This window comes from Rhodnius prolixus, unplaced genomic scaffold (assembly GCF_049639745.1).
Source record: "Rhodnius prolixus isolate KJV_2025 unplaced genomic scaffold, Rpr scaffold_1, whole genome shotgun sequence".
In the NCBI taxonomy this organism is placed as follows: domain Eukaryota; kingdom Metazoa; phylum Arthropoda; class Insecta; order Hemiptera; family Reduviidae; genus Rhodnius; species Rhodnius prolixus.
The window spans coordinates 54,922,856-54,948,411 of NW_027411581.1; the positions used below are offsets into that span (position 1 = coordinate 54,922,856).

A 25,556-nucleotide genomic window follows, 5' to 3' on the forward strand; every position below is an offset into this window, starting at 1 on the left:
GTCCCCTAGTTTGAATGGAATTCTTCTTTTTGTGCTTTTGAATGTTAATATCTTAGCCAACCTAGATTGTTCATCTTAGTTCGATCTATTTCGAAAAAGAAGAAGTGAAAATGCACTGGAAAATGCAGAAATAGTCCCCTAGTTTGAATGGAATTCTTTTTTTTGTGCTTTTGAATGTTAATATCTTAGCCAACCTAGATTGTTCATCTTAGTTCGATCTATTTCGAAAAAGAAGAAGTGAAAATGCACTGGAAAATGCAGAAATAGTCCCCTAGTTTGAATGGAATTCTTCTTTTTGTGCTTTTGAATGTTAATATCTTAGCCAACCTAGATTGTTCATCTTAGTTCGATCTATTTCGAAAAAGAAGAAGTGAAAATGCACTGGAAAATGCAGAAATAGTCCCCTAGTTTGAATGGAATTCTTCTTTTTGTGCTTTTGAATGTTAATATCTTAGCCAACCTAGATTGTTCATCTTAGTTCGATCTATTTCGAAAAAGAAGAAGTGAAAATGCACTGGAAAATGCAGAAATAGTCCCCTAGTTTGAATGGAATTCTTGTTTTTGTGCTTTTGAATGTTAATATCTTAGCCAACCTAGATTGTTCATCTTAGTTCGATCTATTTCGAAAAAGAAGAAGTGAAAATGCACTGGAAAATGCAGAAATAGTCCCCTAGTTTGAATGGAATTCTTGTTTTTGTGCTTTTGAATGTTAATATGTTAGCCAATGCTAGATTGTTCATCTTTGGTCGATCAAGTTTGATAAAGAAGAAGTAAAAAATCTCTGAAAAAAAACAGATATAGTCCCCTAGTTTGAATGGAATTCTGCTTTTTCTGTCTGTGAATGTTAATAATAAGGCCAATGCAAGTTTGTTCATCTTAGGTTTTTCTGTTTTGGAAAACAAGAGGTTTTATGCATTGGAAAAAGTGGAAATAATTCTATAATTTCAATAGATTGCCATGTTTCTGCATCTGATATGGCCAATGCTAGATTGTACATTTTGGGTTGATCTATTTTAAAAAACAGGAAGTAAAAACTTTTGAAAAAAGTGGAAAAATTTTTATTTCTTTTCTGAGTACTAAATATTTTCTGAATATGTCATTTTTCCCAATTTTTGGCAACTTTTATCTCAGAATCTATTAGATCTGGCTTGTTGCAAAAAAATTCAGTTATAAAGGAGGATTTGCCCAATGTTTAAAAGAAAATTTGGGAATTTTATCTTTAATAGAAAAATTGGAAAAAAGTGCCAAATTGTGTGTTTTTCAATGTTACGTTTTTTCGTACACTTTCTGATGATCTACCCTTGTACAACTTTCCTATCGGACAGTTTTTATAAAATTAGGTTCCACCTAAAACAGATTTCTTGAGTCTGTAGTTATCCATTATGCATAATCTCGAAATTATCTCCATGTGTTTGACCCTGTGCCACAATATTTCTCAATCTAATTATGTGACGAATACAAAAAAAGGAGAAAACAAAACAAAAAAGGTCACCAGACATTGATTATAAGTTTAATTCTGAAATCTAATTAATGAACAACATATCTCCTGTGACCTAGTCCATTTTCTAAATGCAATAACAAAATAACTAAGGCGCCACATACCGTAAAAATAACATTCATAAAGTTAAAGGAGAATTATCAGACTAATAATAATATCAGTATATATTTTTTTTTTAATAACTCTGAATGACAATTATTGCCTATCCCTACAACCATCCAGTCGTTACTCGATATGAAAACATGTTTAGTTCTGTTATTATTCTTGCATTTTGTTGAGACTGTATTGATGCCGATTTTCGCAATTGAAGTTTAACTTTACTTTATTGTGATGCAAATGCACTCCATAGTTCTCTCTCAAGTGTCTATTAAAATCAGTACTTTCCCACCTAAATCATTAAGAAATCAGAAAACTAACGTTGAAGATACCTATCTAAATTGGGACCCAAAGCGATAATACAATATTTGAGTAGGTAAAATCATCAGTCATAGTGATGAATCAACCGATGGGACAGATTTTCCGCGGAGCATCACCACAGTGTAACACACTGAAATGAGCTTCAGTACATTAGCAGGAAACAGTGTCCAGGGATTTTCTTATAGATAACTGCGGTTCTGTAGTAAAACAGAACCAAGTCAAAAAATTTGATTTAGACTCATCAAATAGTCCCTCTCCACGGAAATCTTTAGTAAAAGGCGAAAGATTTATGCGTTTTGAAAAGAGACCAGAGTAAAGTATTATAGTACCAAGCTCCGTATAGTGTAATCTAATACAATCATACTGAACGAGAAGCATAGAATAAAATCCGTTCTATAACTCAATAGAATAAAATATTTATATTATAATTTACTTCATTATTTAAATTTTGGACATAACTAGAAGATTTAAGTAACTATAAAATCTTTATTAAAAACTATAATTCTTTAACTTGCAATAATAAAATAAGTACAGAATTTGAAAGTTTGCACGGCTAGGAAGCGCTAGTGAAGCAGGTGCCGCATTATGTTTTCATGTATCCACTTGATGCAAGATGGAGTATTTCTACCGTCGCTCATTATTCATTCTTTTTGTAGAATTTGAATTGTATATATTTTCATAACAACATCAGCTATGTGCCTTAAAGGGACCCATTTGAAATATAAGTTTTCAGCTTCAAGTGATTTTTTTTTTTAGTTACGGACATTTTCCAAAACCTTTTTTTTTAGACTCATTGGATCTCAAAATGGGTATTTTTAAAGAAAACTTGATTTCAAAAACTACAGCTAACGCGAATGAAACACGTAGCAGACAGGATCCACAAACGTCCATCTATATTTCCGGAAAAAAACTGATCGAAATCTGTATGGCTACAACAGGGTAAGAAAAAGTAAAAAGTAATTTCACCTCCTAACACAAACATCTTCTATTTATCGAAGTAATCTATTTCCGAATCTCACTTTTATTTACAATATTCAATTAATAAAAAAGTAGTTATCCTAACTTCCCTACTTTCCACATTCCTTTCTTATCCACATAACGGTTCTTTCCTCCCACCCTCGACCCTAGCAACTATAACAATTGTGCATTACAAACATGCACCTAATATTTTCGTTATAAATATTGAATCCCCTCAGATAACAGTCAATGGCTGTCGAAACAGCGGCAAAATAAGAAACGTGTAATTATGATAAAGTTTTACACACACTACCGAAAAGTTTTGTAAGAAAAAGTTTGAATGTAATTTTTTGGAATGGCTCTTTGGTAACCCAATCTGTTTTAAAACATTTTTTATGGTTACGAGTCAAGATACGGTCTGATGCACCCAATTACTTCTACGATAACAAAAAGCCTAAAATAAAATTTAAATCAAGTGAGTTGGGAAAAATTTGAGCTTAATCATTTGAAATATTTTATTTTTTTCATATTTAATTTAATCACTTCTTAAAACATTTTTCTCGTTGTTTTTTATATGCATAATAGCATAAATGAATAACGAAGAAGGTAATGTTAATATTCTATTCTCCTTAATGGTTTACAGCTGTCCATTTTTCTGCTGTGAAAAATGATCCGTAAGGCCTTTTTCTGCATTTTAAATATTATTTTTGCATCTGAGGCTGCTCCCCATAGTAGCAGTGCATAACTCAGCTTGGTCTGGAACAATCCGAAATACGCTGTTTTCAGAACCTCCAGTGATATCACATCTCTTAGCTTTTTAAATAGGTAAATCAATCGTGCCAGCTTACCACTCAGCACCTGTATGTGATGACCTTACCAGGAGAGATTTGAATCTATAAGTAATGCCTAAAAACTTGACAGGTGGGTCATTTTGTTCTTGAATTAGATATTAAAGTTCCCGCGACTATTTTTGGGTTAGATCGAAATTAAATTTCATTAAATAAAAACTCTATAGCTGATACTTTTTTTCTTAGATACGTAGTCGTTAGAAATGAGTACCTACAAAAAAGGGGAAACATAAACCATTAGGTTGTTGCTGTTTAGCTGTAGAAAAATTGAATCCATCGATGTCAGACAGTTGTCCGTGTTAAGAAGCAAGAAGTTGTTGAGTGCAAGAGTGTAGCGGAAGGTTCAAGCTTGGCCGTAACAATTCCAAAGCTAAGTATCTCATAAAAGCAACAATATGCTTTGCAATTCCTATTTAATCCAGCTTGAGTACTGGATTTGTAAATTTTGAGGAACTCAAAATTGAGGTCAGAATTACATCACTTTGTAATAGCACATTTTATCCTGCGGGGACTTCAAAAAGTTTGAAAAATTATAAATAAAAACTCTTCACGTATACAATAGTTCGTCTAACTAAAGTAAAGAGAAAGGGAAGTAAATACAAGCCAGATCTTTTATTTCAGTTTTAATGGTTATCATATAGTATTAAAAGATTTAATATAAACATAGAAAGAACATTTTTATTTGTTATTACAATTAATTCTATTTTCTATAAACGTAACAAAAACAAAACAAGCGATTACAATTTAAAGTTAAAATATAAGCTCTATTTGGCAGTATGATTGATTCTTCAAATCCAACAAATGAATTTGTCCATAAATTTGGAGTTTCAAGCACTGCAGGCTTTTCTAAGATCTCCATTTTTCACGAAACTTGGGATGTAAAAAATAAAAAGTCATTTAATCCATTTTAAGATAAAAATTTAAAAAAGAAGATAATTTGAAGGGAATAAATTTATCTAATAAACTTCTCTAAAATTCCAATTTATTTCCAAAATAGTTTTTTGTTATAGTCAAATACATATATTTCTGTTTACTTAAATTATATTTGAATTATACAATAACATTAAAATTCTTAAAATTCTAAATAATTCCTTTTTTTCCTTTAAGTGCACTGGTAAACAAACAAGAAATTTTGAAAATAGTTTGTGTAGATTCCATAACAAAAACATATTCCAAAACAACAAGGTGTTCAAAATGTAAGGCTGTTTTGACAAACTAACAATTTACCTCATCATGCGCGTTATCCTCAGCAAATTAAATTTGCGTCATTAGTTGCGACATGTTATTAATAAGGAAATTGTATCATTTAAACCCCGGTGTTATGTTCATATATTTGTTTACTATTATTTACTGAACTAAATATATAATCTGGGCTGTTTTAGCACTTTTACTGTTATTACAAATTACTGTAAATTAAGATTCTGAGAACATTGAAACCCGGAGTCTGCTAATGCATTACCGGCTATTTGATAAACCACATCCGGAAATGAGCAGTATAAGCTCCTTAGATAAAGTCGAAGTGCAGACCGCCTCGGCGCTGCTTCTACTCCTTCTTCTTATTGTTTAATTAAAAGCGCGTCAACATCTCCGGTGTTTGGCACCTGGAGTCTTTTCTCAATGCACTGCTGACCTCCGGGCAATCCATCACCGGACAGTGAACTGTGTAGAAACTCCGATAAAAAGAAATTTCTAAGAGCAACTCGAACTCTGTACTTCTGTATTGTGATTCTTATTTTACTACTACTCAGCAAATAGTCTCTTTAAGGATTTACATCACTGAAGCAGCTAGAATATTTCTAGACAACTTGTTAATCAGAGAGACAACTCAATTGTGTGAGATTTCTAAAAATAATTAACACGCAACTTTCTGCCTTAGTATAAAAAAAAACTTGGGGAAGAAGATGACATTTTCAATCCCCGCCTAAATAACTTGAACTTTACAAGCTGGTTGCTTTTTTGCAATTTTGAAAAATAATTCTTTAATAAAAAATAGAATTATTTTTTTAAACTTTGGTAACTTCATCCACTCTATTATTTATAAAAAAAAACCTTTTGTACTTTACTAACAAACCTTTTCGACTTGCCAGAACAAAACTAATTGAAAGTTCATAATAAAAACAAACCATCCATTAATACGATTCAGCTATCTAAGAACCTTTCCCGTATTGACGTAAACAATTTTCTTAAAATATTCACCCACCCTCCAGCCCAAATAGAATAATTACCAAAGCATTAAATCATCATCATCATTACTGCAAATTTCTGGTTCCAACACATAAAATAAAATTTTTTAAAAATTTAATGAACAAAAGAAGTAGTAGTAGCTCTACTAAAAAAAAAGTTGCTAAAAGTTCATAATTATTTTTTATAATTTAAAGCGTGTCCATTATCCTAAGGTCATCGGCGCCTGGAGCTTTTTCAATACACTCGTCGGTCTCCGGACTGGGTTATCTCGTTACAAATTTCATTATTATTATTATTATTTAAAAAATGATTGTAACACGAGCAAACATAAGAGCAAGAATTCAGTTTTTTAATAACAATTAAATAATCAATCAAGCTATTGAATATATCAGTTCCTTATCAAGACTGTCCCCATTTAAGGGAATTTTTTTAAAATGATGCTACCAATAATGAATAAGTGTACAATAAATTTCATTTATTAATACAATTTTAATTAATTAAAGTGATATATAAACATTTATGACATGTGCGTGAAATTAAATTAAATAATAACAGTAAAATTGAGTTCATGGAATTAAATAATTGATCTAGATCGAATGGAGAGGATTATGATAACTTCCTTAAATTACTGGCTTTCAAATTCAATTGAAAATAAAAAAAGAAAAGATAATTCACAAAATTGTTGAAAAAAAGCAGCCCAGATCTAACTTATTTAAAAAAAAATACTGAGTCTACAAAAAATTAAACATTTAAATTGAAAAAATGAAAAATACAATCCTTGGCGAATATTAGAGAGAAGATTTTTGATCATGAAATCAATCCCTTAGCCTTGTACAGATCCCTGAGCAGCGATTTCAAATATCGTATTTCTCTGGTAATTTCTGTAACATCCGCTTTCAACAGTTCATGTTTCTCCAACAATTCCCTTTCCTCGCCAACTATAACCTCAATCTCTTGTTTCTTTTTCTGGCGATAACGTGTGGCAGCATTTTTATTCTGCTCTTTTTTCCTCATTTTCCTTTCTTCGGTTGTTGTAGCGGCTGATCGTTTCCTTCTGGTTGATGTCTGATGATGATTACCAGATGAACTGTCATTTGATTCAGTTGATGATTGATGATGCGCTGCTGGCGGTGGACTTGGTGACCAATCCGGATCATCATATCCTGAATCACTACTGCTGCTACTTCCCATTGAAGGGCTTGACCAGGGATCTGGACTGGACGGTGATGATTGTTGTTGTAGTTCAAGTCGATGTTGCTGTTGTGAATGATCAGAATCTTCGTGGGGCACCATATTCTCTGCCTGAGTAGCTACTATTGCATCTATTTCATTGCTCGATGAAGTACATGGCTCTATTTCCTACAACAATAATTCAGCTATCTAAGAACCTTTCCCGTATTGACGTAAACAATTTTCTTAAAATATTCACCCACCCTCCAGCCCAAATAGAATAATTACCAAAGCATTAAATCATCATCATCATTACTGCAAATTTCTGGTTCCAACACATAAAATAAAATTTTTTAAAAATTTAATGAACAAAAGAAGTAGTAGTAGCTCTACTAAAAAAAAAGTTGCTAAAAGTTCATAATTATTTTTTATAATTTAAAGCGTGTCCATTATCCTAAGGTCATCGGCGCCTGGAGCTTTTTCAATACACTCGTCGGTCTCCGGACTGGGTTATCTCGTTACAAATTTCATTATTATTATTATTATTTAAAAAATGATTGTAACACGAGCAAACATAAGAGCAAGAATTCAGTTTTTTAATAACAATTAAATAATCAATCAAGCTATTGAATATATCAGTTCCTTATCAAGACTGTCCCCATTTAAGGGAATTTTTTTAAAATGATGCTACCAATAATGAATAAGTGTACAATAAATTTCATTTATTAATACAATTTTAATTAATTAAAGTGATATATAAACATTTATGACATGTGCGTGAAATTAAATTAAATAATAACAGTAAAATTGAGTTCATGGAATTAAATAATTGATCTAGATCGAATGGAGAGGATTATGATAACTTCCTTAAATTACTGGCTTTCAAATTCAATTGAAAAAAAAAGAAAAGATAATTCACAAAATTGTTGAAAAAAAGCAGCCCAGATCTAACTTATTTAAAAAAAAATACTGAGTCTACAAAAAATTAAACATTTAAATTGAAAAAATGAAAAATACAATCCTTGGCGAATATTAGAGAGAAGATTTTTGATCATGAAATCAATCCCTTAGCCTTGTACAGATCCCTGAGCAGCGATTTCAAATATCGTATTTCTCTGGTAATTTCTGTAACATCCGCTTTCAACAGTTCATGTTTCTCCAACAATTCCCTTTCCTCGCCAACTATAACCTCAATCTCTTGTTTCTTTTTCTGGCGATAACGTGTGGCAGCATTTTTATTCTGCTCTTTTTTCCTCATTTTCCTTTCTTCGGTTGTTGTAGCGGCTGATCGTTTCCTTCTGGTTGATGTCTGATGATGATTACCAGATGAACTGTCATTTGATTCAGTTGATGATTGATGATGCGCTGCTGGCGGTGGACTTGGTGACCAATCCGGATCATCATATCCTGAATCACTACTGCTGCTACTTCCCATTGAAGGGCTTGACCAGGGATCTGGACTGGACGGTGATGATTGTTGTTGTAGTTCAAGTCGATGTTGCTGTTGTGAATGATCAGAATCTTCGTGGGGCACCATATTCTCTGCCTGAGTAGCTACTATTGCATCTATTTCATTGCTCGATGAAGTACATGGCTCTATTTCCTACAACAATAATTAAAAAATAGAAAATTATTACCACACAGCAACCAACCAAGAAGTTGAGTGAGCGTTCATGTCTGATTTAGTTTATTATATACTGTCTCTTACTCATCTTATAGAGAGCTCTGGTATATTGCAGATTTTGGATTTTGATTTATTACAGGAAAAAAAAAGTATTTTCAGGTCCCCTTCATACAAAAAGATTAAATGTCTATGTGAAAATTAAATTGATCCGGCAATTCCAGATTTTTCATTTATTTTTCCTAAGAAAGGATTTCATGGTATTTTTTTTTACTTTTTAAGCACCCTAAATAAATCTAGATCTGCTATTTTTGTCTAAAACATGGAAGGATGGTTAAGCTCACTTCTTAAGGCCTCCTCTAATAATTTTGTTCGGCCCTAGATTCTACGAGAGATTTGTCAAAAAGCCTTCGGGGCAAGGCGACTCAAAGGGTCTTTGGTTATCCCAAATACCTGAATTTTAATATTTACAGTAAGAAAAGTCTTTCCTAAATTCTAAAAATGAAAGAATATCAGTTGAGTTCAAGTGTATGTAAAGGCTTTATTGAATTTTCCAAGGCTATCTCCAAAAGGAGATTCATGTGGTGAAATAATTCATATGGCTGTGGCTTCACACTTTCTTCAAAAGTAACATTTAGTTATAATGAACATCTACAACATTGAAAGCTGTTTTTTTTTTGTATACAATGTTTCAAGAAAATTTAATTATGTAAATTGCGGAAAGCAAAACCATTAATTTGTTTGTTTGACCCACATTATTTATTAATTTAAAATGAAATAAAAATTAAAACAAATGGAATTTATATATTAAAACTACAGCCCACGAAAATTTATCGATTAAATTATATAACAATTGCTGTTAACAAAATCTGTTAAGGTTTTTACCCTATTCTTTTTTTTTCTTCTGCAGTTGTCAACAAATGTATTATTTTAAATAAGTAAATAAAAAAAAAAAAACCTTTCAAATATTTATTGCATACAAATAGCTCATTTGGATTTTAAAAATAAATATTTAATTAAGCCAATAATAACAGAATCTTTTGCAAGCAAAACCCATTCTTACATCAGCCATTAAATAGAAAATGAACACAGGTCTGAGTCGATCTCTGTTAGTTAACACCTGCCGCCAATACATACATATTATATTTTTCTTTCATCATTATATTTGAGTATTTTTACAACCACATAAGGTAAAAATAGAAGACATAACGGAAGTTTTTTTTTGGGGGGGGAGAGTAAGTTAATAATTCTCATTTCTAAGAAGAAATTTTTCAATATCTAGAAGTTTGGACTTGTTTTGGAACCTGGCATGAACGGTTTACCTTGGCTTTCAAAAACACGTACTAAAACATCTGAAATGTAAAAAAATCAATGATGAATCTAAAGGAAACCTGTCGTCACAACTCTCCAAGAATCCCCCCAAAAATCTGTATTCTCTGGTAAAAAAAAAAACTTGCAGTACTGTAAGAAGTAAGGCGCCAAAACATACTGTCTGCCAAGAAAACTACCCAGATATACAGAACAGACCGTTCTGGAAAGTCGTACTCTCCAGGTGGTCAATGAAATTCTACCAATTTAAGAGTTTTAACAACATATCTGGACTCTCATATTATACAGGAAATTCAACGTTTAATAATAAAGGGCGCTTTATTATTGTATCCAAGAGAGCTTAAATTTGTCGCTTAGAACCTTGCCTCAATAAAGCTTCATGGATTAATGTTTTAAAAAGGAATAATTTATTTGGCAAAGTGACAACTATTTAATATTATACAGGTGATAAGACCGCATATTTCCCTGAAATGTTATCTCAGAAGAAGGTATAGTTTTCTAATCACCAGGCACAACTCTCCGCCCTGAAAGAAGGATTACTACCATAAATCTAAAGGAAAGGAACTATTTTCTCTGACCACGAGAGTGGCTCAACAACCTCATCACCAAACACCCTAAAACACAATAAACACAACAGACACCTGCATTCGAAGGCTTTAGGGAGGCACAATATACCTGCTACACCGCAAAGGATTCATTAATCATTTACATTTACATCAATTAAATAACCGTTGCATATCAACGTCTACATAATTCAAAATCTTCCCGGCAATCGCCGCGTTTGTTTGTTTTATACGTGTAAAGCGTTTAACTCTGGCCCTCATAACTGCAAGGTGTAACCAGTAAATAGCCTCTCATCATTAACAAAGCACAGAAAGAACAGAACTTTACCTGCAAAAGTGTAATCAATGAATTAGCTTGATCTCTGGGCGACTCTGGTGGTGTCAAAGAACCAGTAGTAGTACTAATAAGTACATCTTCGAATTCCCTGAGTAAATCTGGTGTAGCTGCGGCTCCTGTTGCAACTAAGGAGGTTGGTGATGTAACAGAGATGGTAGTGGCTGTAACTGTGGCCAAGTTATGCAAATGGTGACTATTTTGATGGTATATTTTATCACCAATTGGTGAATGGCGGAGAGTAACGGCCAAATTCTCTATAACTGGTACTGCAGCTGGGGTATTGTTGACCACCGTATTAGTGACACCGATATATGATGATTTCTGTTCCAGGGTTGGTGCTGTTGAAGTTGATGATGTGTTGAAGGCTTTAATGTCGTTAGGAGACCAATCAAAGGATGAGTTGTAAAGACCATCATGTCGCTCATCAATCCAGGAAAAAGGCTCTGAAAAAATAAAATTAAAAATAATATTAACATTGTGACTCTTCTTTTCAAAAGATTTAGACATATGAACTACGATACGAACTTCTTTTAAGTTAAGAGTTAAGCCACCTATTCTGAATAAAGAAATTAAAATATAAAAGAATTTAGAAGAATAAAAAATAATAGAAATCTAGCATTCAAGATGCTATGTCTATAACAAAAACTTACAGTTTAAAATGTTAAGTATAAGGGTTGATTAAACGCCAAAAGGTACACAAATCAGCGAGTACCCAACATTTCATTAATACTTCATTGATATTATTTAAGTAATTTTACCGCATTAATTTTCATTAATAAGTTATTTTTTAGAATTTATTAGATGTCACAGACCCTTATGCTGGCCATTTTCGTCTACAAAATATATGTTCAAGTAGCACTGTAGATTGACTGTAATATCTAGTTATTTATAATAATCAAACTATTAATTACAGGTTAAAAAGAAAAAAAAATGAGGCTAAAAAATTCAAAACTTTTTTTTATAAAAAACTTACATCAATGATTTTATTTTATTTATTTATTTATTTTTAAATAAAAATCGTCGGTTTAAGTTCATTCTTCGATTAAAGTAATTGTTATTTTATGTAGTAGTCAAACGTTTATAATAATAGGTAATAATTATCTGGCTTTATCGCAAATAATATAGTTTTCTTCAAATACATTCTCAATCTAGGTATTCATACCACAATGTTGTATATATGTAATATAAAGTAAATAAGATATGCATATTTTAGGACAGCTAATTATTCCAGGATTTTACTATAAGTAAAATTAGGGGGACTAAATTAAATTACAATTGAGAAATGAATAATTGTTGTTAAATAATCTACTTGTTATTATCTGTGTATTATTTGTGCTCACGAATAATTCGGTAAGACGAATTCAAGACAGTAGCCTACTCTAACTTTGTCTTTTTCTACTTTAACATGCATGTACGTATATATGTGATTTATCATAATTATAACTAAAAAATATTATAAATGAAGTGGCCAGCATAAGGGTCTGTGACATCTAATAAATTCTAAAAAATAACTTATTAATGAAAATTAATGCAGTAGAATTACTTAAATATTAATGAAGTATTAATGAAATGTTGGGTACTCGCTGATTTGTGTACCTTTTGGCGTTTAATCAACCCTTATACTTAACATTTTAAACTGTAAGTTTTTGTTAAGGAGATTTTTGTACCTTTTGGATAGATTTTCCTTTTTGTCTATTTTACAAAGTTACATATCTTCTTTACAGATTTTTTTAAAATTTGGAATAAGCAATTCTATCATTATAATCTGATAAGATGTTAAGTCGGAACCGTAACTACCACTGGAGAGATCTTTTTATAGAATGATTATAGTTGCGTTCCCCCAAACCATCCTCAATAACAATTTTTTTGAAAAAGCGTTTTGAATAACATAGGAAGGTATTTGTACGTAAATAGCAAAATTAAACTGCGATTTCAGTACTTCCTTTTAAGAGGAGTAAGAAAAATAAACTACGATTGCAGTACTTCTCCCTAAAAGGCAAAGAGGAAAGATTTTTTAATCGAACGACAATTCATTGATTTAAATCGGTTCACTCATTGATAATTTAAACGATTGCAGTACTTCCTCTTAGTAGGTGTAAGAGCAAGATGGCACTTGACAGCCACGTAGAGGAGCTTTAACCACTTATTCGGGCTGAATTTTATCAAAATCGGACTAAGCGTTATAGAAATATTGGTAATAATAGTTTTAGAAAGGGTCTTATTTGGGTGGGGCAAACTCCCCTCCTTATGAGGCACGGCGTCGAGACTTTTAATGTGCAAATCTGTACAAAATTTCGATTCGAATGACACTTCATTCATGAAAATCGGTTCACGTGTCGATAATTTGCAACGATTGCTATACTTCCCCTTAAAAAGTGTAAGAGCTGATCGTCGCTTTAATGTTACGTAGGGGAGCCCTAACCCTATCACCCTACCAAATTTTATCAAAATCGGGCCAAGATTTACAGAGTAATTAGTAATAATAATTTTGGAGGGGGCCATACATAAAGGGGGCTAACTCCTCTCCCATTCGATGTACAGCATCGAGACCCCCAAAAGGCACATCTACATAAAATTCCGAATCGAATGACACCTCATTCATGAAAATCGGTTCGCGCGTTTAGGCGCTACGTTGTTTACAAAAAAAGGTAACAACAACAACAAGAACAACAACAAGAACAAGAACAAGAACATTTTTTGAAAAAGCCGTTTTTGCTCATTTTCGGCAACTTTTTTCTCGAAACCTATTAGATCTGGGTGGTTGCAAAAAAATTACAGTTATAAAGGAGGGTTTGGAGTAAGATTTAAAGAAAATTTGGGAATTTTATCTTTTATAGAAAAAGAGAAAAAAATTGTCAAAGTTAGGTGTTTTTCAACGTTACGCTTTTTCGTGCAGTTTTTGATGGTCAACCCTTATACAACTGTCCTACCGGACAGTTTTAATGTCACCTTAGATCTCGCAGATAACGGCTACCCATAAACCAAAATTTTTAATTAAAACCAAATCTGGTGTGAACACATACACAACATTCTCTTTCATCACTTTACGTCATTAAATTTGCTTGAGACTAAGAATTAGATTTAAAAAATCATATACCAGGTGTAGACTACGTTACTTCGAGAGGCGATTTTGGGCATCATTTGCAACAATCTAGCATTCAAGATGCTATGTCTATGTCACCTTAGATCTCGCAGATAACGGCTACCCATAAACCAAAATTTTTAATTAAAACCAAATCTGGTGTGAACACATACACAACATTCTCTTTCATCACTTTACGTCATTAAATTTGCTTGAGACTAAGAATTAGATTTAAAAAATCATATACCAGGTGTAGACTACGTTACTTCGAGAGGCGATTTTGGGCATCATTTGCAACAAAAAAAAAACTATAGAAACTTTGGCGAGTTTTTGAATGATTCAAGCGTTTCCAAGATGGCCGAGAAGATATCGGAGATGATGATCGCTCGGATCGCCCTTCCACGTCCAAAACGGATGAAAATATCGATTATAATTAATCAACATTACTAGGTGTTAGCTCAAATCCGTGAAAGAGTAAGGAAAAAACTACCCGATTTGTGAAAGAACAAGTCATAAGTTCTCTATCAAGACAACGCGTCGGCTCACACTGCATTGTCTCTCAAGACGTTTCTAGCCAAGTACAACATCCCAGTTTTAGGCCATCCGCCTTATTCGCCTAACCTGGCCTCATGTGACTTTTATTTGTACCCCAAAGTCAAATCTGCATTAAAAGGATCACGATTTCAGTCCGTTGATGCTGTGAAAGAAAAAGCGGCACGCGTCATGCAGGAGTTCACAGAAAAAGACTTCCAGCACTGTTTCGAACAATGGTAAATTCGCATGGAGCGTTGCATGGATAGGGGAGGTGTGTATATTGAAGGTGATAATAACTAAACATGTTTAAATTTAAAATAAAATGTTTTATAGCAATAGCCTCGTTATTTAATAGCCACACCTCGTATACTTAGAACCTCCCTAGAGAAACTGGAAGAGTGGTTTTACTACCTGTGGGAGGCTATAGGATAATTTGGCCTCAGGAGTGATATGGCTGTAATAAAAAACTATTTTAGTATCCAATAATACCTTACTAACCACTGCTGAATTAAAATTAAACAGAATTCCACTTTGAACGAAAACTGTTTGCAATCTTTACAGCAATGGCTTGGCTCATATGTCACCACTCTTAAAGGAAGGAAGCAAACTACTAAAATTAATATATTTTGCAAAAAATTAACTTCGAAGTGCATCACTTACAATAATAAATTACAATTTCAAGTTAAGATGTATTTCAATTTTAACTGGAATTATGTTTGAAGGTTGCAATCTAGAATCAGTTGAAGCGCTATAGCGTTATGATTTCCTACCCCAGCATCGAAGTATAACTAAAATTTAACTAGTGCATATCCCCCCGATAACTAGTGCATTATCTTGACAATGGAGAAGGAAATGATATTGGGCAAATCCCCGACATATCTTGGAAAAGCCCCCAGAGCACAGTTCACTGCCCTTGAAATGTTTACTGAAATGTTTAATAAAATAATTAATTCAACTGTTTGTAAGAATCGACATATTTTCCTTGTTATTACCAGGTTGTCCCTGGGACTAGCCCCTTCTATTCCTCTACATGCTGGCACGTTGTCGCCTGGAAAAAGTCTTCTCCAGAAAAAAAAATAAATAAGATCATCATGTTCCTTTTAAGGCTCTCATGACCTTCTCATATTTAATAATTCAAATTCTTACATGCATTTTTATCGATATTCTTCACTGATCAAATGAAAGAATAATCACCTTTCCTAAATATCACGTAAATTTAAAAAATAGAAACTGTTATTCTGTCCTCACAAAATAACTCGAGAAATACAGTGGGTACCTCTGTTCTCGACCACAATTCGTTCCGGAAGTGCGGTCGAGAACCAATTTGGTCGAGTACCGAAACAATTTCTCCCAGAAGAAATAATGCAAACTATGTCAGTTTATTTCGTTTCTAAGCCCCAGAAATAAGCCCCGTTTTACTGGCCTAATTTTTACATTTTATGTAAAAACAAGTATCTAAAGAAGAAATAAGATCTAAAAGTGTAAATATAAAAACATCTCGGCTCATCTCGGGTGTTCGAGTTCCAAATGTTTGTTCTTCGGATTTCAGGACAATATTTTCTGGAATTCTTGGACGAAAACCGATTTGATCGAAAGTCAAGTCGTTCGAAAACCGAGGTACCACTGTAGTTAATTTCTAAACTTCGTATATATACTACTCGAGGATCTATAACTTGTATGATTATACTTTTTTAAAGAAAATAACTTTAGGACAATTCTAGAGGGAATGATGGAGAATAACGTTTTCCTCTGAAGTGTAATTTCAGGGTGATTTACAAATTCACTAAAAACTTACAATGTTAGAAAATACGAAGTAAATCATGAAAATTCAGTTTTTAAGAACATTTGAGTGAAAATTTATTAAGAAAAACTATTGGGATCGTGTTCAATTTGAGTTTTTACAGAATATACTTGTTTCCGGTGCCTCTTGAAAACGAAAACAAGTTTTTGTGAATGGTTAGTATATAGTGTGCTCTATCTAAAAAAAAAAACCTAGAAAGCAGAAAACCTCATACAGTATCGTATAATTGGTTGTCGCTTCAGATACAGTTTTGACCGAAATTTCTAAAAACTTTCTTTTTCTTTTTTGCTTTACTTAGATTTTATCAAAATCGGGCCAAGATTTACAGAGTAATTAGTAATAATAATTTTGGAGGGGGCCTTACATAAAGGGGGCTAACTCCTCTCCCATTCGACGTACAGCGTCGAGACCTCCAAAAGGCACATCTATGTACATGAAGTTCCAAATCGAATGACACCTCATTATGAAAATAGGTTCGTGCGTTTAAGCGCTACGCAGTTATAAAGGAGGGTTTGCCCTATATTTTAAAGAAAATTTGGGAATTTTATCTTTTATAGAAAACGAGAAAAAAATTGTCAAAGTTGAGTGTTTTTCAACTTTACGCTTTTTCGTGCAGTTTTTGACGATCAACCCTTATACAACTGTCCTACCGGACAGTTTTAATATTGGATTGTGCTCCATCGAATTTTTTTCTATTATTTTGTATAAAATTCACCCACCTAAATAATAAACTAACACTTTTACATGGAACTTTCTTCTGCAAAAATATATTTATTTCTCAAGGAGTTCTCAAGTAAAATCGAGTAAATCTTAATAAGATAGTAATATTAAAAGCAATGCTAGAATTACGTGAATCACAAAAAACTGGTTAAACGGAACAAAAACTTTACGTGATAAGAATTTGTTGACAGAAAAACGGCATCAACGATATTCACCAAACTTGCAATGCTCGTACTTGATTACGTGATAATAATTTTTAGAAACAAATAACATTCACGTTTTTTTGTCTCCCCCCAGATCACGATTTGTTTTATTTTTTTACCTGTCACCTGACGTCCTCAAATCGTTTACAGATCTTATACCTGTTAATAATTTAACAAGGCCTAACAGATATACAGGTGATCCATTTAAAACGCACCAATCGCTAATAACTTTTTAGGAAAGCGGAATTTCGAAAAAACCCACGAAGTAAACTGTATGTTTTTTTCGCTCTAGTTTTCAAATTTTTCACCCTCGATGCTGTATCTTCATTTTTAGAGGAGTTACAGCTAAAAACCGGTTTGGGGTTTCATAAGGACCACTAGTTTTGACAATGATTACGAAAACTACATAAAGAACTGTGAAAAATGACGTTAATCCCGTTTTGATATCCCTAATATTTGTTGAGATATTTATGATCAAAGTTACAATTTTTTCTATTAGCGAACGGTTTTCAATATTAATTTTCCACCAGAAATACACGTTTTGGGAGGTCCTCTGACTGCAAACAATGTTATTTGTGACGCAAAGAAAAAAAATAATAAGAATTGAAGATGTTAAAACATGTAGTATAATGTAATGGTTGTGGGTGATTCAGGATAAATTTGTTTTATCATCAAATAAAAGCAACCGTCACATCAGAATAATGTACCCCTTATGCAAGATTTCTTGACCTATGATTAAGGTAAAAATGTCTTGCCAGGTATTGATCTAGTGGTCTTGAGCGAGGCTTTGTAAGTGGGAGATCCCCGCGAATGCAGTCATTCTTATTACTTAAATAATCATAATACTTTCAAAGTCTAGTCATACGCGGGATTCGAACTGGGGATCTTCCACGTACAAAGCCACGCTCAGGACCACTAGACCAATACCCGCCCATCCCTGGCAAGACATTCTTACCGTAATCATAGGTCAAGAACTCTTGCATACTGGGTGCATTAAAATGATGTGGATTGCTTTTATGTGATGATAAAACAAATTTATCCTGATTCACCCGCAACCATATACTACATTCTTTAACATCTTTAATTATTATTATTTTTTTACTTTGCGTCACTAATAACATTTTTTGCAGTCAGAGGACCTCCCAAAACGTGTATTTCTGGTGGAAAATTAATACTGAAAACCGTTCGCTAATAGAAAAAATTGTCATAAATATCTCAACAAATATTAGGGATATCAAAACGGGATTAACGTCATTTTTCACAGTTTTTTATGTAGTTTTCATAATCATTGTCAAAATCAGTGGTCCTTATGAAACCCCAAACCGGTATTTAGCCGTAACTCCGCCAAAAATGAAGATACAGCATCGGGGGTGGAAAATTTGAAAACTAGAGCGAAAAAAACATGTAGTTTACTTCGTGGGTTTTTTCGAAATTCCGCTTTCCTAAAAAGTTATTAGCGATTTGTGCGTTTTATAAATGGATCACCCTGTATAATTGTTTAATCAACGACTATTACTATACGGTACTAAAGGAAAGTTGGAGAAGGAGAACATGGAATGTCTTTATCTCATTTTCTTTTCACGATTTATTAAATGTCTACCCGAAAAGTGGTTTCAAAAGTACAATTTTATATGTGCGAATTCCAACGTGTATTCCCAAGTTTTGGATAAAATATTTACTAAAATAATTATTAATTACATCCACCTCTAAGCTAGAGGCCTCTAGCCATATCCATATAAAAGCTCCTTGAGTAGGAACAGGTAACACCAACAAGGACTCCAAGAGGGGGGGGGGGCAGAGATCACAATTGTAAACAACTAGAGAATGTCAAGTGGCAAAGAAACAAGTGTTTGATGATGGGTGGGAGACAAACGAACACTGGATTACATTCCCACTCACAGGGACTGAGGACATCGCAAAAATCTAGAGTGAATCAATCGCACGGCTATTTCTACACAGCTTTCAGAATCTTTTAAACTGAATATTTAGAAGGCGGTGAGCTTTTCAGTTGGTTACATCCTTGGGGCTTCAAACGTTATTATACACACAAAAAAAAAAAAAGAATCTAGTGTGAACAGTTCACAGGACTTTTTCTTACAACAAGGGTTCTATCTTAATTCCAAACTTGGAGGAAAGTAGTCTACTCCATTCCTTCCCAGAATCACCTTAAACTAATTCTCCGAAAAAAATTATTCAAATTTATATAGATCCAAAAATCTAGATGCATCTATTCCATAAACGGAAATTTAGAATAAAATCATTGGAGAAACTTTTTGAGTAAATTTCAGAAAAAGAAAAAAATTACACTTAAAAAAGTGGAACTTCCGATTGAGGAATTAGAAATAATATTCCTAAATTGACAATTTCTAAACTTAATACTAAGCAACTGTATGACAGGTAATTTTAAATATTATCTCACATTATCTCGCAAACGAGATAACGGGGAAAACAAATTTATCGCGGATGACCTTTCCTGTTCAGATTGCACGTGGAAAATACTTGCCAACTCTGATAAATGAAGATTCTTCAATTCCATCCCGGGCTTACTATCTCATACTCATCTAAGGAAACAAGGAAATGAAGAGATCCTAAGTGTTATCTAGGTTAGGTTAGGTTATCTGAAAAATAAAATGTCTCCCGGCTTGTTTAAACCAGCTGATGTTTACTGCGTCTCGGATACTCCACTTTTGTAAATGCCCCACATGGAATGCGGATAATTATCTCGGTGGTGTGTGTGCTATATAAAAACTCAGAAAATACTAAAATATTTAGGTGGAAGGTTGATAAAAGTCGTTGACTTTTAAATGCGTTACATTAGGGGGAAAATTGAAGGCCACTTGAATCAAAATATATCAAAAGACGGACTAACTGTGTGGTTGTTTTTAAACATAAGAATTAATTTATGTAAAAGTTTGCCTTGGAAAGAAGTTTGTCTTTGTTTTTATTTTTGTAATAGAAGTTTCAGGTGGCTGCTCCGATGGGAAGAAGTCTGTGACATTCCCCTAGGATCTTACACCGCAAAGAAGGCATTCGAAAAAGAAATATTGTGTTACTCTCAACAATTTTGGCAAAGGACCCCCTTCATACCGAGTAAGTAGCATCATCTGAGAGTGGGTTATCCATTCCCACACCTGCGTCTTATGTTGGACCCCACATTCTCTGATGGCTGCATTTGCGATGCGCTATGAAATGCTAAGAAATGGTTCGCAGGCTTGATGAAAGCTCTTCCCCAGAACTGTTAGATCTGTCCTCTATATAACGAAGGAACGAGCTACCAAAGGAGAAACACCTTAATGTGGCTACACATTCTCGACTGGATTTCTAAACAATCCCAAGCTATTCTTCAACAGTCTTCGTACAAAAAATTAGTCTGTTAAGCCGTCTAGAAGTTCTAAAAGAAATGGTTAACTCTGAAATAATGATCCTTCGTCTTGGCTGCTACGAATTGTTGAGTGCAATTAGACTGCCTAAAAATTTAAGCTGGATTGGCGCCATAAACTTAGACTTCCACTTCAAGTTCTGTCTTAGAGTCGTCCGTGTACCACACACACAGTCGCCTATACCAATGGCAGTCCACGTTTCCCAAGCATCTCTGTCCAAAATATGAAGCTTGAAATGTTAGATACAGCTGTGTTTTAGGAGCTTCTTAACTGGACGGGAGACCCAGTGGGCCCGACTCTAATTCCTTATAGCCTTTGGTGTGCTCCGCCGAGACTGGTCATTGCTTTGGCCTACTTCTTGGATGTGGTGTAAGAGGGTTTATGGTAAGGAGACAGATAGGCTGGCTCAGGAAAGTAGCCAACCAAAAAACACTGCTTGAAAGCTACTAAGAACAGCAAGAAATGAGAAGCACTATCTCAGGGTATAGGAACGATAAGATCAAGATTATTTCCAGGAACACCTGCGTCTTACAGACAATACGCAACTGTGTATACTCAGAGCATATGGTATATTATTACCACAAAGCATGACACTCTAAAACGTTCATCAATAATAATGATGACGACTCTAAGCCAATCTGAACCTTCTCGTACAAGCAAAATTCCGATAACGAGAAAGTGTGTTAAGTGTTCTCCGGAGATTGACAAGTACCATCTGAGAGTGACCAATACATCATTCTATGGAGAGTGCTCCAAATCCTCTAATCTTAACAGTTCTGATTATACCAAACTGCTTTTATTTAGGTTAATTGATCTTATAAATTATTTCTATATCTTCATAACATGGTTATTATCTGTAAATTTTTTTAATATTTTCTTTTTTAACTGCACTAATAATCTAGAAGGTAATAAACAAAATAAATATAATAATATTATGTAATAAAAACTCCGACTAAATTATTTTCTACAATTTTCTAGGGGCGAACTTCCAACTAGGAATTATTATCAAATGTTAGGATTAATCTTGAGGAACACTTGTTAACAAATATGATTTGGTCTTTACCTGAATAGACGGTATAGGGAAAAACTCGTTCAAGGATTGCTCATTTCTAGTCACTAAAATCTGCCTTAAAAATAGAATTTTAGCATATCAATGCTCAGTAATACAATTGGAAGTTAAAGTAACTTCGGGGGAGACCTTCACAACTTCTTTAGAGAAGTCATAAAATGTAGTTATTATTCGTATTGGTAATGTTACGGTCGGATCTCCTGGCAGCAACATGTGAACTTTCAAAAAAATAATTTTTATAGAAGGTTGCTGGGATGATGGCCATTCTCTGTTTGACAACTCCACTTTCTCTAGAAGAGATTTAATTTTAAATAAGAAAATATCCGCAATTTCATCAGAAATATCTGCTGAACAAAAAAAAACAGCGTTCTTTTACGTATTTGTAAACAAAACATAACTCTTAAAAACGATAAAACACAAGAAGATGGAACTTTAGATCCACTAGGGAGAACCAACTTGGTCCTCAACTTAAAGTAAACCGCCATCGGAAGGGTCACCTTCACCTTTTTTGTAACTTCCTCGACAACAGCTCCATTTCTGTAAACTTTATATCTACTTAACTATAATTTTGCTTTAATTCTTATTTTTAATTGATTTTCTTTAATTGTTAAAAAACACTGTCTTTTTTTATCCACCACTTATTGGACGGACTACGTTAACCAATCAAACTTCACAGCTACTACCTCTGAACCACACCCAATGATATTCTCTTTGTAAACAACAGTGACACAACGCAATTAGTTTTATTTTATTTTTCTTAAAGAGCTTTGCCAGTATTTATATCGAGATAAATCTGTTTATAATGTTAAATACCGCTGCTACCACCAACTTCTGTTGATCTTTTTTAAAGGACACCAACATTCTATCGTATTCTTTCGCCACGTGTTAGGATTAAGTTGTACATATAAATCTAATATATGAATACATAAAATAGATATTTGTTTTTTTTTTTACTAAATTTGTATAGTTTGTTTACATAAATAGTTCTTTTTTAAATAAAAAATATTCTGTAACTTTATCTTTGTATTTACTTAGTTACCTTGAATTTATAGTATTTTATTAAACTATTATTATTTAAATTTAGACTGGCTGTTTGTTTAGAAGGTAATACTTTTATTGGTTTAAAATAATTACCATTACTTCTTCATTCGCATATTTTAAGTTCTTCTGCGACCATTTTTAATCCGTGTGTTGTAAAATACAAAAAATGTAAATATATAGAACTATTAATTTATTTATTTATTAATTCCATACAAATATATTCAATCAAAGTCATTCAAATATCTCGAAAACGAATTCAATTTTGAGTGATTCGGAAATGTGACTTTAGGCAGACTGGGACTCAAACCATCTATCCAAAAATAGTATCTGTATAATACAGAATTATAAGCTATAGCTATAATAAATACGAACCAAATATTTAATAAAAATGCGACATTTATAAGAATTTTTTTTAAAATTAGAGCTGTAAGAAATTAAGATAGAAGAAAAACAGTTTTTACTTGCTCTTCCTACTTAAGAGAAGTAGTACAATCGTGCCATTTTCTTGACATTGAGGTCCTCTAAGTCCAAATAGCGGTTTTAACACAACACAACACATCTTTTTTCACGCTTTGATGAAGAGATTTCACCAAAATATGTTAAGTATTTCTTTGATCTTGGAAAGGGCGATTTTAGCAAAATTTTGGGAGAATCCGTGGAGGATTAAATTTCATTTTTTGGGGAAAATCCTGGAGGAGAAGGGGTAGTTATGGTTAGGATTTCCTTTTTTAATGCCATTCTGTCATCAATACTTTTATAATTTTTTATAGTATTACGAAGAAATAAATGAGTTGCTGAAATACAGGTTTTTGCAGAAAATCCGCAACAAAATTGTCACAACTAATGAGAATTTGTTCCAGTAAGAGAAAGAAAATCTTGTAATAGATTTTTTCTTTTAATTGGAAAAAATAATTTTAAATTTATTTCCTTTCTAGGATTTTACGGAATAAATTAACCATGCAATTGGCGACAGCCGTCTGCCAGTAAATATTTATTCAAATTAATGTAAAACTCTCTCATTGGCCAATTTAAAACAAATTACAAAAATTTTCGTTAAAAGAATCGGAATGAAACATTCAACGGACTTTCTCTTTCCTCAGCAACTAAGACTGTACGAGGGTCGTTTGAAAAGTCCGTGCAAAGTCAGAGAGATAGCACTGGCGCGTATCGGGGTTATGTTTAGTTAGTAGCATCTCTTGGAAGAACACATACCAAGTTTCAGCCAGATCGGTATATTTCTTTGTGTTCGGCATTCGTTTGAATCGAGGAAGTCGAGTGATTTTCAAAAAATGGACGAAAAAGAATTTCGTGTGTTGATTAAACACTACTTTATGAAAGGCAAAACGCCTCAGGAGACTAAAGAGAAGCTTGATAAACATTATGGTGACTCTGCACCTTCGATTAGAACAGTTTATAAGTGGTTTCAAAATTTTCGGAGTGGCCATATGGGCACAAGTGACGCTGAACGTTCTGGACGCCCTGTTGAGGTTACTACTCCAGAAATCATTGATAAAATCCATGATATGGTGATGGATGACTGAAGAGTGAAGGTGCGTGAGATTGCTAGTGCTGTGGGCATCTCGAATGAACGGGTACATAATATTTTGCATCAACATTTGGACATGACAAAGCTATCCGCAAGATGGGTGCCGCGATTGCTCACGCTTAACCAAAAATGAAATCGTGTGAAGTGTTGCAAGGACGGTTTGCAGCAGTTCCAGAAGAATCCGCAGGACTTTAAGCGTCGTTTCGTCACTGTGGATGAAACATGGATACATCACTACACTCCTGAGACCAAAGAACAATCTAAACAATGGGTTACCAAGGGGGAATCTGCGCCAAAAAAGGCGAAGACTGTTCCTTCGACCGGAAAGATTATGGCGACTGTCTTTTGGGATTCGCAAGGAATAATTCTCATCGACTATCTGGAAAAGGGTAAAACTATTACAGGTGCATATTATTCATCGTTATTGGACCGTTTGAAAACCGAGCTGCAAGAAAAACGCCCACGATTGGCCAACAAAAAAGTCCTTTTCCATCACGACAACGCACCAGCTCACACATCAGTAGTTGTGGTCGCAAAATTAATGGAAATAGGGTTCCAACTCGTTTCACATCCCCCCTATTCTCCAGACTTGGCTCCCTCGGACTACTATTTGTTTCCCAATATGAAGAAATGGCTGGCGGGAAAAAGATTTTATTCAAACGAGGAGGTGATTGCAGAAACGAATGGCTATTTTTCAGACTTGGACAAATCCTATTATTCGGAAGGGATCAACAAACTAGAGCAGCGTTGGACGAAGTGTATAAGCCTAAAAGGAGACTATGTTGAAAAATAAAAAAGGTTTACTCCAAAAAATTAAGTAGTTTTTATTTTTCCACGGACTTTTCAAACGACCCTCGTAGGTGACATTAATTCATTTAAGAAAACTCCAAACTGAATATGACTACACTATTGATGAACTCTGTGAGTAGGCTTCAATAAAAGCGTGTATTTAAAACAAATATAATAAAAAAGACTATCTTCTGTAGGGTCAGTACAGAGTTCACTGATAACAACAATGGCTCCCACGTGGCGTTACAGATAAAACATTATCTTAAAATCAATACTAGTTGAATGAATAAATTTAATAATATACAAAATACCAGGAATAAATCAAGAAATAGTAATTTTAATAAACAACAAAAAAAATCATTTGGAAATTTTATGAATGGTGGATTGCTTGAATAAAACCTTCCTAAAATCGAAATCTGCTGGAAGTTATTAGTTTCATTCAGGAAGAGCTAAGAATGCTCGCCTTT

General features: G+C 33.4%; 2 protein-coding genes and 1 non-coding gene across 4 annotated transcripts in view; all 3 read right to left on the reverse strand.

The window, feature by feature from the left end:
* Positions 1 to 2,108: 2,108 nt before the first annotated feature.
* On the reverse strand, positions 2,109 to 2,231 carry LOC141446348 (U5 spliceosomal RNA). Its single transcript, XR_012453652.1, has one exon. It is a non-coding gene; the product is annotated as a U5 spliceosomal RNA (small nuclear RNA).
* Positions 2,232 to 4,328: 2,097 nt separating this feature from the next.
* Positions 4,329 to 7,410, reverse strand: LOC141462372 (uncharacterized). The gene has a single exon (XM_074144177.1). The coding sequence runs from the start codon at positions 7,195 to 7,197 to the stop codon at positions 6,712 to 6,714; it is 486 nt and encodes a 161-aa protein (XP_074000278.1). The 5' UTR covers positions 7,198 to 7,410; the 3' UTR covers positions 4,329 to 6,711.
* Positions 7,411 to 7,852: 442 nt separating this feature from the next.
* LOC141462367 (uncharacterized) overlaps positions 7,853 to 25,556 on the reverse strand; it is a 36,152-nt gene continuing 18,448 nt past the window's right edge. For both annotated transcript variants that reach the window (XM_074144169.1, XM_074144170.1), the window contains 2 exons: positions 10,916 to 11,367; positions 7,853 to 8,677 (listed from right to left, as the gene is read on the reverse strand). In XM_074144169.1, the coding sequence (XP_074000270.1) occupies positions 8,126 to 8,677; positions 10,916 to 11,367 (1,004 nt within the window). In that variant the 3' untranslated portion in view covers positions 7,853 to 8,125. The remainder of the gene's footprint in view (positions 8,678 to 10,915; positions 11,368 to 25,556) is intronic.

What these genes read in the sequence shown, in the direction of transcription:
- LOC141462372 (XM_074144177.1), bottom strand. Translation starts at nt 7,197, where the DNA reads ATGGTGCCCCACGAAGATTCTGATCATTCACAACAGCAACATCGACTT.